Below are 13,371 nucleotides of genomic sequence, written 5' to 3' on the forward strand. Positions count from 1 at the left end.
GAGGTGGTCAAGATACATGCCTAACAGGAAATGAGCACTGGCCTCAAGCTCGCATAGCGGGAGTACAGAAGCATGTCGGTGCTGTTCCAGGTGGGGCCTCCCTGCTGAGACTTTTGTGGGATAGACTCCAATTACTTATGTTTGATCTTCCCACCTAAAATGATGCTTTTTCAATTTAATAAGTGTGCTAGGGGAGCAATGATGATAAAGACACTGGCCCTGTCTTCTTTAGGGAAGGCGAAACTAACGTATCTAGAGCCATCCCTCTAAGTACAGCACCACCCTCAGAAGGATATTCTTTCTTCCTTGCCATCAGCCTTTTCCTGAAGGGCACAAGGTTAGTTCCTTTGGAAATTGTCTCAGCTCACATTATGCAAGTTCAGAGAGTTCAGCCCCTCAGGACACTCATGTGTCAGAGACGGACAGAAATCTTCCACATGGATCATAGGTAGAACAAGTAAAACCACACTGGGATTTCCGAGTTGTCTAGTATAAAAAACAGAACTAGATTTCTGGAAGCATGAACGCACCTTAAGGGAATCAAATACTTTCAGCCTTTTTCCTGCCTGACACCCTTGATGCTCACCTATGATTTCAGGTCTACATTTTCATTAGATAAATCAGCTGGTTAAAATTTTATGGTAAGAGGTTGGGCTGCCATTTTACTGTTTAGGATTTTCTTAAATGGTGGACAAAACTCTAAGCTCAAAGATTAGGGACGGTAAAGAGGTAGTTGGTAAGTGAACTTTGGTTAAGACACCTTTTTCTCATGTCTTTTTTTTCCTTCAGGTTCTTTCTGATGTATTTGATTAACAAAGATGAAACAGAGCACACGGGTCAGGTGAGAAATAAAATGTCCTTAAGAACCCTACCTGTGTTAGATCTTCCCTGAGTTTTAAGAGTCAATATCCAAAAAATGACCCCACTATTTTCTTGCATGCATTTTTTCCATCCCCTATCTGACTTAAGGAAGCCCAAATTCTACGGGGACCCTACCTATTTCCAGAGTCCTCCTGCTGAACACTGACATTTCCTAAACCATTGCTCCTACTGCTTCAGAGCAGAATAACTGGGGGTGGGGAGAACATTAGAGGAAATGACAATGAGAAATAGAGTAGGTGGCTGTAACAAAGAGTAGGGGAGTCAGAGAACGACCTTGTGCGGGGGTGACAGTGGGAATGTAGAGGACAAGTGAGGATACTTTCTGTGACTATGAGAAAAACAGAATAAGGGCTGAAAACGGTTAGTCAATATCCAAACATCACTGGATTTGTAGGAAAACTACAGCTCCCTCAGTGAAGGAAGACATGGTTGGTACATAGACCTGCGCTCTCAGGCATCTGCCTAAGCCAGCACAGAATGCACCCCAACAAGTACATTCACTCTTCCCTCCACTTACAAATGACATGGGACCAGCCTCTCTTGCAAAATCTTTTTTTGGGGGATGGGGCAGAGGATGCATTTTGCTCATCCCTGTCAGCACTATGGGCTGGGGTAGAGCAAGAAGAAGGTGCCCTTTTGGCTTCAGGTGTATCTGCAGAAGTCTTCCTAAAGGGAGCCAGAGCAAGAACTGGGTTTTTACTTACGGTGGTGTGAAAAGAAGTACCCTTTGTTCACATTATTTCAGGAATCTTATGTATGGAAGATGTACCAAGAAAGGTGTTGGGATTTCTTCCCCGCTGGCGACTGTTTTCGGAAGCAATATGAAGATCAGCTGGGATAAATCTGAGTGAAAGAAGTGATTCTGGATTGTCAACCTCTGGGGAAACGAAATCCTTTCATAGTTCTGCAACATGTTTGTGACATTTTCCACATGCTTCCCTTAGTATTTAAAAATCTGACATTTGGAAATTGATTTGTGCCTAATGGACAGACATCATGATAACCTGTCAAGATGTTAATAACAAGAGATGGTGAGGAATCTAATATGTTCAAGTTTTCTTAGTTCTAAAGCAACTAGTGTGGGGGATGGCAGTACTGTGGAAAAGGTCAGAAGTATCAATTCTTGAACACCTGAATATCATGTGACAGTATCCCACTGTGACTCATGGTCTGAACTACACGAAATTACATTAACTGCAGTCCAATTTTTCCCATGGTATGTGCTAGTGACGATATCCAGAATCAGCCTGAAAAGCTTTAAGCAGTTAATGAAATAGAAAACAAACCAACACTTTGTCGACACTGAAATATCGATTAAGTGCCTTAAAAACCTCTTTAGATATAGCTATGCAAGTTTTTTATGTTTGTGTTCCAGAAGGACAGTTCCATTAAATAGTTGTGCTGATCTTCTTACTTTATGAAACTGCACTTGAAGGTTATTCATAATTTTTTTTCAGTAACAGCTTGTCACCTGCTGTTATTAGAAGAAAAGTACTGTATTGAGAAAATTCAGAAAAATCTCAATCTTATGCCAAAATTGAGTAATGCTTTATGGTCCCTTGTAAGTAGTGGAGCTGCTAATGTTTAAGTGAATCTCCAATAAAATGAAGTGCCCATTGCAATAAAGTAATACATACCAATCCATGGTTTGGCCTCTCGTACCACTTCTGAATGATTCTATAACCATGCTGGGACTGCTGAGGAAAGGGACATAAGACAACAGCAACTTCACATAACAAAGAAAAAAAATCCATGGACCAGAGGGTGTTTATTTTGGCCGATTGCATGTAAGTGGGCAGCACCTGCTATGCTGTAAACATCAGAGGAAGGAGGCTATAAAATTCTCTGCCCCTAAGGAAATCTATTAGATTACTAAGCTAGAATGCAACTAGCCTCTGATATGTATTATTATTTCAAATGCTGCCAAATAAAGAGGTAGGCATCAACTGCTGTAAGCATACAGGAACGCATGGGGTATACTAGACAACTGAAGGACAGCCTTGTGCCCACCCTGAAGTAGAAGGCAACCAAAATTGCTTCAGGCACTCCCCCCCCCCCCTTTCTCTTTAGGAAATCATGCTGTCCAGCCAGTCTTCCAGTTCTTCCTCGGTCACATTTTTTGATGTACTTGGTTGCTCAGATTCCACGTTCTTTTCTTCAGTCACAGATGGTTTTGCAGGAACTAGGGAAATAAAAGCAGTATTAATAACCTTACATTAGTCCCAGCATAGACGGCTAAAGCTTCCCCAGGGTTTGTTCCAGGATATAATTCAGCTCTAATTATTACTTGCCTTATATAAACAAGGGGAAACATTCTCATTATTTGTTATTCCCAAAGATGATACAATAATTTCCAAACAAATTAATAAATGGGGGAAGAGATTTGCTTTTATCTTTATTCTGAAGTTAAAAAAACTAGTAAAAAGTGAAATCTTTTTTAGACCAATAGCTCTGTCTTTCCATGGTTACAACAATCGTGAAAAATCATTAATGGTTCTCAAATGCAGTATATGGAGGTGGCCTTCACCACATCAGATGGGATACCATCTCAAAGTGTGCACAAATTACTAAGTATTCTTCACTAAAAAGATGAAAATAGCAAGAAAGTATAAAGAAAGTTGGTTAACAAGCCTGTTCAGACAGTCGATTAAAAGGTCTGCTGCTGAAAATCTGAGGGCTACAAGTATCTTAATGCCTTTCCATAGCACAGGTTCAATTTGCAGCCCCGGGGTTAGTGCTGCAGTCAGGCAGGCAGCAGCTTTAGAAACTCAGTGTATCGAGTGAGAGGAAGGTTGTCAGAAAGGTCAGCTCAGGGGGAAGCAGAGACGTGAGCACAGGAATAGATGTCAGGGACAACGCTGGATCAATGTCAGACACAGAGGGCTGTGTACGGGTGTGATGCGGGTGGGGCTGTTCTCACAAAAAAACACCAGAATGGAGAGAAGGGATGGGGAATAAAATATAAAACATACCTTCTTCCTCTTGGGCCATCTGCCCATCTCTCTCAGATTTCATGTCCTGAGATGTCTGGTCTGGTAAGATGTTATCTCTTTCTTTTACAGGTGATTCTAAATTAAGCAACAGATCTAGTTCTTCTTCCAAATGGTCTGCTGCTGACTGTGGTGGGGAAGTGGGTTTCTGAGAACTCCCTGAAGGATCTGGTAGTGGGCTGTCTTTGGCCAGGGACCCAGGGCAGCCAGCAGTGGAAGATCTCAGCTCAGAGAGGGGCCCCCTTCCTCCAAGCCCCAATGGCCCCTTTAACTGCATGCCTAGTCCCTTGCTGTCATCACTTCTCTTTGCTTTCACCTGAGGAAGCTCTAAAGGAACTGTGGCCTGAAAGAGAAACAGAATAACTGAGTTAAAAAGACCCATGTCTCTTAATCACTAGCCTGAAAGCTAACAGTGCCATTAATCTATTTGAATTTATACTTAGATCTCTAATGTGACATGAGTATCTGTAAAAGTCAATGAGAAATAATTAGCAAAGCAGATCTGTTCATGGTATGTAAATGCATTAACATAAAGGTACAGAACAAACTCCCCAAGGAGGAAAGAATGACTCTGGGCAACATTATTTAAGTAAAAAATGTCAGACATGAAAGAAAACGTGATTTCACTATATTTGTAGGAAATTCAAAATAGGCAACACTAAATATTAAAAGCCAGGACAGTGGTAATCTTTTGAGCAGAGACTTGAAGAGGAAGTAGATGGTGATTTCCATGGGGTAGAACATTCTGATTCTTGATCTGAATACTGATTTCATAGTTCTATGTGTACAATTTTCTGTATGTTACACTTAAATGAAAGTTAAACACTTTCCTCAGGATTGCAAGGTTACACTCTAAGGATGAGAATCCCTCTCTAGAGGGAAGGCTGTGGGGCAAGTGGGCCTCACAGTGGGTAAGTTCAGAAAGGTTCAGCCCCTATCAGGGGCAACAACCCCTTGTTTTCACTTCAAAGCATTGTTGACAGATCCAGTTTGCTAATAACTCCTTGGGGCAAGGAAGGACATAGATAAATACAGATATTTTAATATGGCACCATAAACATAAACTGGGCTAAATGTCTAGTCCTGTCAGTTATACAGAGCAAAGCTGGGATTCTGATCCTAGATTTGACCTGGAATAGGTACCTGGCTTTTTTTCCTTGTTTGTTTTTAATTTCCCAGGTGAATCTACTGTGCACGCAGTATTAGAACTTAATAGCATGGGTGAAATGAGGGGTGGTTCTTCCTTGACTGTTCTCTCTCCATTTCCAATATAACCCCCAAGTCCTGTTCATGTCACCTTAGAAATACCTCTTGATGAACTCTTCTTTGCCATCTGTACCATGATTGAGTCCAGGCTACAGTTTTTCTCACCTGTCCCATGTGACAGCTTTCTACTGTGCCTCCCTCTCACTCTGCCCTCATGTAAGTGTACACACTCACCCATGAAGACACATGCTCCAATCCCGCAGCCTGCTCTCCATTCTATAGCCTGAATGTTCACTGTTGTCATGACCATTTTTGTGAATGCAGACCTGATTGAACCACTCTCCTTTAAATTCCGGCTCAAATATTAGGTCTCAGCTTATCTGTGGCTTCTTTAGAAAAGCCATTCCTAACCACACCACAGTCCAGGTCCATTAGTACAATCTCTCATAGCACACTGTCCTTCGTAGGACTTACTATAATTCATTTGATTATTTGGTACCCCTCTTTCCAACAGATTAAGCTCTAGGGAGGCAGGAACTATTCGTCTGCTCACCAGCATTCCTAGTGAGCAGAAAATGGCACAAATATTTTGAGTAAAATAACAGCCAGATTTTATATTCTTTCACTCAATTCCATTACACTTGATCCTTTAAAATGGTGCAAATATAAAATGTGAAAGAGGGATTTAAATTCTTTTGTTCTCTAAACTTCATAAGAAAATCTTAACACAAAACTCTGTATGAAAGGAAAAACTGAATCTGAGATATCCTGAAAAGGGCCATTTCTCCTCTGGTTCTTCCCCTGCCCTGATAGAATCCATATCAGTTCACAATTACCTTCAGGGTTTTTACCTGGATCAACTCAGCAGCAACGTTGAGTCGGAGTGAGAGAGGCAGTTCTTGAAGGGCTCGAACGAGTGACTCACTGTCCACATAAAGTGCCGAATTCTACACGTGTATATGTGTATGTATATATTTTTTAAAAGAAAGAAAATATCAGGGAATGATTAAGTATAACCTTTTGGAAATAAAAGATCAAAGAAAGTCACTAAATAATTTACTAGAGCTACTTTTGACTGGGAGTAAGATCGTAAGTCACACTAGAGGGATCACAATCCTTGTCTCCACATTAACTATCTTCTTGGGTCACAGCTCACCCTATCAGAACAGCAGCAGAGCAGTGTTCCACTCGCTTCAAGATGCATAGTAACCTGCAAACCATGAAGCTTTTTGCAATTACTGTCAAGTTGGAGAAAAAACATAAGCATTTAATGAACTCTAACTGGACATTTTCCCTCAATTCACACTGCTGGCCCTAGGCAGGAGAGGGAATGGCTGACTAGGCAGGGAGATGGGACTGTGGGTAGTACAGTCTGCTTCTCTTAAACCGAAAAGTGGAAAGGGGAGAACCCAGAAACACCCTCTCTATATCCAGCAACATTCCATGTGGAACCATCACTCAGGGCTTTCTTTGGCTACTGTGGTCACTCAGAAGTAAAGTAATATCAATGCACCAGCCTCTCAAACTTAACAATATTTGGGAAACATTCCAGATGACCTCTTGGTTCTGAACAGCTACTTCCGGATGTCCTAGCCACCAAAGAGAAACAAAACTTAAAGGTGATACCAATGACCTGCCAAACAGGAAAATACCACTCACCACCTAAATCTGCCACTGACTGTCACAGGGACAGCTAGGATCATGCCCTGACTTCAAGTGGACAGAAACCCATCTCCACACTCTAGTGCTCAAATGCCTCACACATCAATGGGTTTATAATGACCAGACACAGAGACACTACTGGTAGACTCAAGCAGTGCCCTGCCACTCCAGACCCACATTAGCCACCAGTCCTCACATTAATAGTACATGGAGATGGACAGAAATGACCTGACTTTTCAAGGTCATTTTCACTTTTCTAAAATTGTCCCAAGAGGGCTAGCTCTTGGTAAGCAACCTTGGCAGCACCAAATGGGATCTTTTGCTAAGTCTGAGTAATTCACACAGATAGCCAGTGAAAAGGTGAGCTCAAGCTTGAAGGACCTGTATAATTTTAGTCCCCTGAAATATTCTTGAACAGGTGAGGGAAGTAAGAATCAGTTACACATGAATGACAACTTCTCTCCCCATGATGATCCCTTCAACAACAACAGAAAAGGTGCTAGCATTCAGTCTTAACAAAAACCATTCTAAGTTCAAAACCAACTTATCCCACCTGCTTTGGACATGAAGCTTCACCATCCCATTCTTTCTCCTCAGCAAACCGGAACTGTGTAAAGGAGTCCCCTAGGAATAGAAAAAAAAAAATTAATGAAAATAAAAACATACAAAGGATATCACCTAGTTTCTCTAATTCCTTTTTGAAATAAATGTGCCATTTCTGAAGAGCTACCATTCCCAAATTTAGCAATACCATCCTGCAAGGTCCTGGCTCCCACACCTTTACACAGACCTACCTGCATGGTGGGCATTAAAAGTACTGTTAGAATTTACATTGTTTCATTCAGTTCTCTGCAAGCCACCATCCACATGCTTCCCAAGGGACAAAATTAAATAGTTCAGGACTGCAGGAACTGCCAGCTGTCCATATTTAACATAGTTTCATTTCATCTGCTTGATGGATGCAAGGAAAGTGATTTGGGGAGGGGCAAGGCAGAAAAGAGAAGAATGGGACTGAAGGAAAGCAGTTCTAGACCAATTCACAGCATAACAGAAAAATTCTCTTCAAGAAGAACTTACTAACTTACACTATCATTCCTAATATCACATGGGCAAATGTCAAATGCAAAATAAAATTCAAAGGACATGTATTAGATCATAATGTAAATCATGGTGCACTGCTCCGAGCTCTTGGAATAAGAGAATCTGAACATGTAAGATCAACATAAACAAGCATCGAAGATGATCCTGTGTGATAAGCTCTGTCACAAGGCTTACTTTATAAACAAGTACATGTCTGATAATTTGTATTAAGAATAGTTTATATATAAAGAATTCTTCCTCTGCCTAGCTCTCATAATTCTCCATTTCATTAACCCAGAGTTATCATGTATTTCTTCAGACTTCTGTTCCCAAGTCAGGATCGTTTCATATTTCATACATATTTCAAACTCAAAACCCCATCTTTCCTTTTCTTATCCCTTATGTGCTTCTACCCATTCATCTCCTATTTCTATTTCAAGACTCAAGTACAGGCTCACTCACACCCTCTGTGATTCCTCCCAGGTGATGTAACCACAGAATGTGTTCTTTTCTTTTAAAGTAACAGGGTGGGGGTAGAGAATAATATCTCAGAGATGGATGAAGGTAAAATTAGAACGTACCTCCAACTCCACAGTGTTCAAGATGCATGGATCACATCATTAACATGATAAGACAAATACAAGGACAAAAGACTAAGAAAAAAAATGTAAAATCACTACTTTTAGTCATTGGTAAATCAATTTAATCCCTCAAAAATTGTAATAAAAGGCTCTGAATAACTATTACTAAGGTCCTGTGTATGTATGTGAACACACGTACACGTGCATTTATGTATTCTGATTGTGTGAGCAATTACTATAAAAATGTCCGTGCAACATTAATTTGTTTAAAGTGACCTTAATAAGACCACAAAAACCTCAAATTCTAAAATTTAGCAGTCATAAGCCATATTCACTGGTGATAGTAAGTAAAACATAAATTAGTCAAAAGTAAAAATAACCAAAACTATTTAGAAATTTTAAAATTCTCTTCCAGGACTTTTTATCAGGAGAAATAAAACTATAGAATTAAAATATAGAAAAATAAATTAATAAAAGTCTACCAATAAGATGTGAGTAAAACTGTCCTCAGCTAAAGAGGTGAAGTCTCAATAACTTCATTACTGATAAGGAATGCACAAAAAGAAAGCAGTCAATTGTTTTACCATGTTAGGAAAAAAAGAAAAAGAAGCAATAATTTTCTTAAAATTGAATAAGCAAACACACCAGTCTTCCAGTCTTCTTATCTAACTAACTAAAAGTCAGGGGGACTAAGCTTAAAGATATAAACTAATACCATTGTTGTCTGTTTTTGAAAGAACAGTCAGTACAATTAAAGGAGAGAGAGAGTGAAGATGTTATCATTGAAAAAAAGTGGATAAAATATGATAACTTGAAGAAAATAAACTCAAGTACCCTGGAAAACTCGAAGGAATTGATGAAAAAGGATTTAGAAAGGTGGCCCAGTTCCAAAATATACATTAAAAAATAAAACAGTTCTCGCAAATAAAATCCAGATGAAAAGCCAACTGGAAGAAAATATTTCATTCATGATAGCAATAATATACACAAAATCTTTAGAAATGAACCAGGAATAAACATTTACTGAAAGAAACTATTTCTAAAATTTTTACCAAGAGAGATGAGAAACTCAACAGTAAAAAGATTACAAGTTTACTTAATTTAACTTAACCTGTGTTGAATTCAAATCCCAAAAGGATTTTTTTCAACATCCAAATTGCTCAAATTAATCTTAAAAATATATAAAACTGGGCTGGGGCTGTAGTTTAGCAGTAGAGCGCTTGCCGTGCATGGGTGAGGCAGTAGGGTCTATCCTCAGCATCACATAAAAATACATAAAGATATTGTGTCCATCTACAATTATATACATATACACACACACACACACATATGTATATTTGTATGTGTGTCTATATATATGTGTGTATATAACTGATAGGCTTTTTCAAATAAAGGGTGGGGTGAAGAAATTGTTTTATTATATAATGTATTCCAAAGCCTCAATGAATAAAATAGCAACTGATGAAAAAGTGATGAGTGAAAGAAGAAAATCTACATACATGGATCTATTTCTAGATATCTATATATCAGAGGAGCAGCCTATGATATCTGTAGAGAAATAAATTATTTAATAGTGTTAAAGCACCTCGCTAGCCATGTAGTAAATTAGGCTAGAGCCCTATATGTCATGTTCTACATGGATTAAATATTTAGACATTAAAAAAAATAACACTATTACATGAAAGTAGGCCTCAATTTATTATCTTGAAGTGGTGGGAGTATAAATTAAATACTACAAAAATACATAAAAATGAAAATATTTTACCATAATAATTTAAATATATATATATATATATATATATATATATATAATATATTACAGATAGAACATGAGCTTCTGCAAACCAATCAAAATAAAGCAAAATAAAGCCTTTTCAGAGGAAAATGACACTATCAACACCCCAATATTATGTCTACAATTTTTCCACACACTATTCAAAACTGACTAAAAACCATCATGCATACCACCAGGAGATGAGACTAAAATAACCTAATGCTAAGAGAAAGAAAGGATGAAAGGAAAAAAGAAGAGACAATAGAAAAATATCCACATAGATTAAGATAACTGTAGATGTCACACACGAATCTTGTAATTTACCACATCCAAGTTTAAAGACAGAAAAACCAGAAAATCAAACAATGACATCCGTGAAGTCATAAAGTCCCCTTTGAGCTACACTAAATAAAGGATACACATTAAGAAGAAGGTTAGAGAAAACCAAAATAACCTCAAGCACATCATTTTATGTAATCAAACTTCAAAACAATACAATTTGAAGAATACTTTTTAAAAAATGACTACTATAGAACATTAACCTATCTAATTCTGTCATTGAGGATAAAAGAGTATTAGGACTTTTCAAAACATGAATCCTAGGACCAGAAGTCCTTTGGGAAACATTACCAAAATACTTTCTGAATTATATGTAACATGCACAAAAAGAATGGTGGTATTACCAAGTGACCTATTGCTGTACCTTACACAGACACATGGATGTGCATAAACAATCAGAGACCTCCTTTAAATAAGACAGTGTTTTCAATTCTGCTCCAGTTTAATCCAGTTGCCAGAAAAGTTCCTGTCTCTCACACTAATGTAGCAAATCTGACTAAAGAGGTCTAGAATAGAAAGTGTGTCATGAACAGTGACAGTCAACTGTTGACAATGGAACAAACATGGTGAAGCTTGTCTTAAGAGTCATAAGTGTTCATCAGAAAGTAATTACAGCACAATGTAATAAACAGAAAGCACAAAGGGAATATACCACTTTCTTCCTGTTTCTGCCAATGACTCACTTCATGACTTAGCGATTGCACAATGGTCTTGTGTACTTATACGATATCCTCAAATAAGATGAAAAAGAAGATCAAGCCTGTTAATAGCCTGCATGAACAATTAAATCCCATAATATTCAACTTTGAAGATTAAGAATACCAGGCCTACTAAATCCAATGATTACTTATTAAGAAGGTATTTAGACAACCTGCTTTAAAAAAGGAAGCAAGATGGTAAAACTGATTTACAGCAAGAGCTCACATTTTCCTTACATGATCAAAGGCTGCCATTATTCTATTCCAGCAGCAGCGTTCAAAGTGGATGTGTGCACACAAAAGCTGAGATGCAGGAGATGGTAAGGCACTACTGTTGTATTCTAAAAGTTAACTATGTTGCTCTATTGACAGCTTGGATCATTTCTACAGTCAAAATTAATGATTTTTTTTAAATTCAGTAATTGTGTGAAGTATATTAGAAATAAAAAACATGTAAGATTTGAAAGCAATCCTAAATGTGTTTCTGTAAATAGTCAAAAAATGTTTCAAGCGTGACACAACACTTCAATTTCTGGGGTTCCCACTGTACCACTCCTGACCATTGAACAGACCTCTAAGTCTAGGGGTTGATGAGTCTTTACCTGATCAGTTACTGAGAGGATAGCAAGCTTAACTGTGGAAAAACAACACTGCCTCACCAGGACTCCATTCTGGCAGAGCTAATCAAAGTATATTACTCCTCTACCCACCATCATTGAAAATTGGCTCTATTGAGTATATTGAATATTGCAAATGCATGGTATATATGTGAGCCCATCTAATAGCTGGCAGTAGTGAGAAATCAGAAGGCCTATATACTATCAGAATGAAGCCTGGCTACTAAAAATTTATAATAAAATTTCAAAATAGTTCTTGAAATATCAGATTTTTTCTTATATCCCCAAAGTCCTTTCTATAACTGTGATATTTGACTTTAACTTCAGCCAAGTATGTTTAACACCTGACCATTTGAACAAAATGTGTTTTGGTGAATCAATATTCAGTTAAGTGACATTCTATGAGAACATTTAAACTATTTAGGTAATCTATAGGTACTGACCCAGAAAGATACCCCTCATCTCAATTGCACAGGAAAAAAGCAAGTTTTAGGTCAGTATAAGATAGTGTGTGTGTGTGTGTGTGTGTGTGTGTGTGTGTGTGTGTATGTGAGAAAAATACTAATTTATGCATTGAATGAGTAAAGACAATTAAATACCTATTTTAATACTGATTATCTCTCAGAGGGTGGTATTAAAGGAGACTTTTCCTTTCTGCATAATACATTTTTCAGCTGAATTTTCCTTTGAAAAAAAGCACACATTACTTTTGGAACTGAGCCAAACAAAAGTAAGAAAATCTAGGGAGGAAAAAAACCCTGAATTTTCTAGAGGACAGAGGCATATTTGAAAATGCACTTAGGATAAAATATTATAGATCACAAAATTTGGACCCAGAACATCATTCAATCTAACCCATCTTCAGTCTCACCGTGCCATGAAGAGCCTCAGGTCTAGGGCTCAATACCACATACATAGCCAGCTCGGGGTTAGACACCAAGACCTTCTGGCTCTTAGCATTTATTATTGTACTAATGTTAGTAAGTTATTAATAAAGGTCTCTCTGCTGCTTCTACTAGGGTCTTCTGAGACTCTGGAACAAAAACAAATGCTCAAATATTTTATAATATTTGGTATCCTAATGTTTGATATGTTGACATGTTTGAAGATAGGAAAATCTAAACTAAGAAAATAAATCCTAACTTTAGGAAATCACCTCAGGGATTTCTTAAATAATGCCTATAGTACTTGTAATGAGAGAGAGAAGGGGGGGGGGGAAGGAAAGGGAAGGGGAGGGAGAAAGGGGGGGAGGGAGAAGGAGGGAGATAATAAAAGAATGGGAATGAGACTAGGTATTGAACCCAGGGATACTCTACCACTAAACTACATCACCAGCCTTTTTTGTTTGAGACAGGTCTCTCATTAAGTTGCTAATTAAGGTCCTCCTGCCCCAGCCTAGTCATTGGGATTACAGGTGTAAGTTTCCACTAGCTCTAAAAGCCTTCATAACAGAACTCCAAGTATTCCAAATATGACAGTGTTGATGAAATAAAGGAGATATACCAACCCCATCCCTGCATTTATAATATCCTGGGATATAGT

The 13,371-nt window shown here is 38.1% G+C and overlaps 2 protein-coding genes across 3 annotated transcripts in view; one reads left to right on the forward strand and one right to left on the reverse strand.

Annotated features, from left to right (window-relative positions):
• RYR3 (ryanodine receptor 3) overlaps positions 1-2,587 on the forward strand; it is a 518,939-nt gene extending 516,352 nt beyond the window's left edge. The window contains exons 101-102 of the mRNA XM_081292880.1: positions 790-841; positions 1,628-2,587. Of these exons, the coding sequence (XP_081149006.1) occupies positions 790-841; positions 1,628-1,723 (148 nt within the window). The 3' untranslated portion in view covers positions 1,724-2,587. The remainder of the gene's footprint in view (positions 1-789; positions 842-1,627) is intronic.
• A 46-nt stretch (positions 2,588-2,633) lies between these two features.
• AVEN (apoptosis and caspase activation inhibitor) overlaps positions 2,634-13,371 on the reverse strand; it is a 171,329-nt gene continuing 160,591 nt past the window's right edge. Inside the window, exons 3-6 of one of the 2 annotated variants that reach the window (XM_081288851.1) lie at positions 7,294-7,364; positions 5,930-6,025; positions 3,855-4,215; positions 2,634-3,064 (exon numbers count right to left, since the gene is read on the reverse strand). In XM_081288851.1, coding sequence (XP_081144977.1) covers positions 2,949-3,064; positions 3,855-4,215; positions 5,930-6,025; positions 7,294-7,364 — 644 coding nt within the window. In that variant the 3' untranslated portion in view covers positions 2,634-2,948. The remainder of the gene's footprint in view (positions 3,065-3,854; positions 4,216-5,929; positions 6,026-7,293; positions 7,365-13,371) is intronic. The other variant, XM_081288852.1, reaches the window with a different exon arrangement.

Source organism: Spermophilus citellus, assembly GCF_964194105.1.
Source record: "Spermophilus citellus genome assembly, chromosome: 4".
NCBI lineage: Eukaryota > Metazoa > Chordata > Mammalia > Rodentia > Sciuridae > Spermophilus > Spermophilus citellus.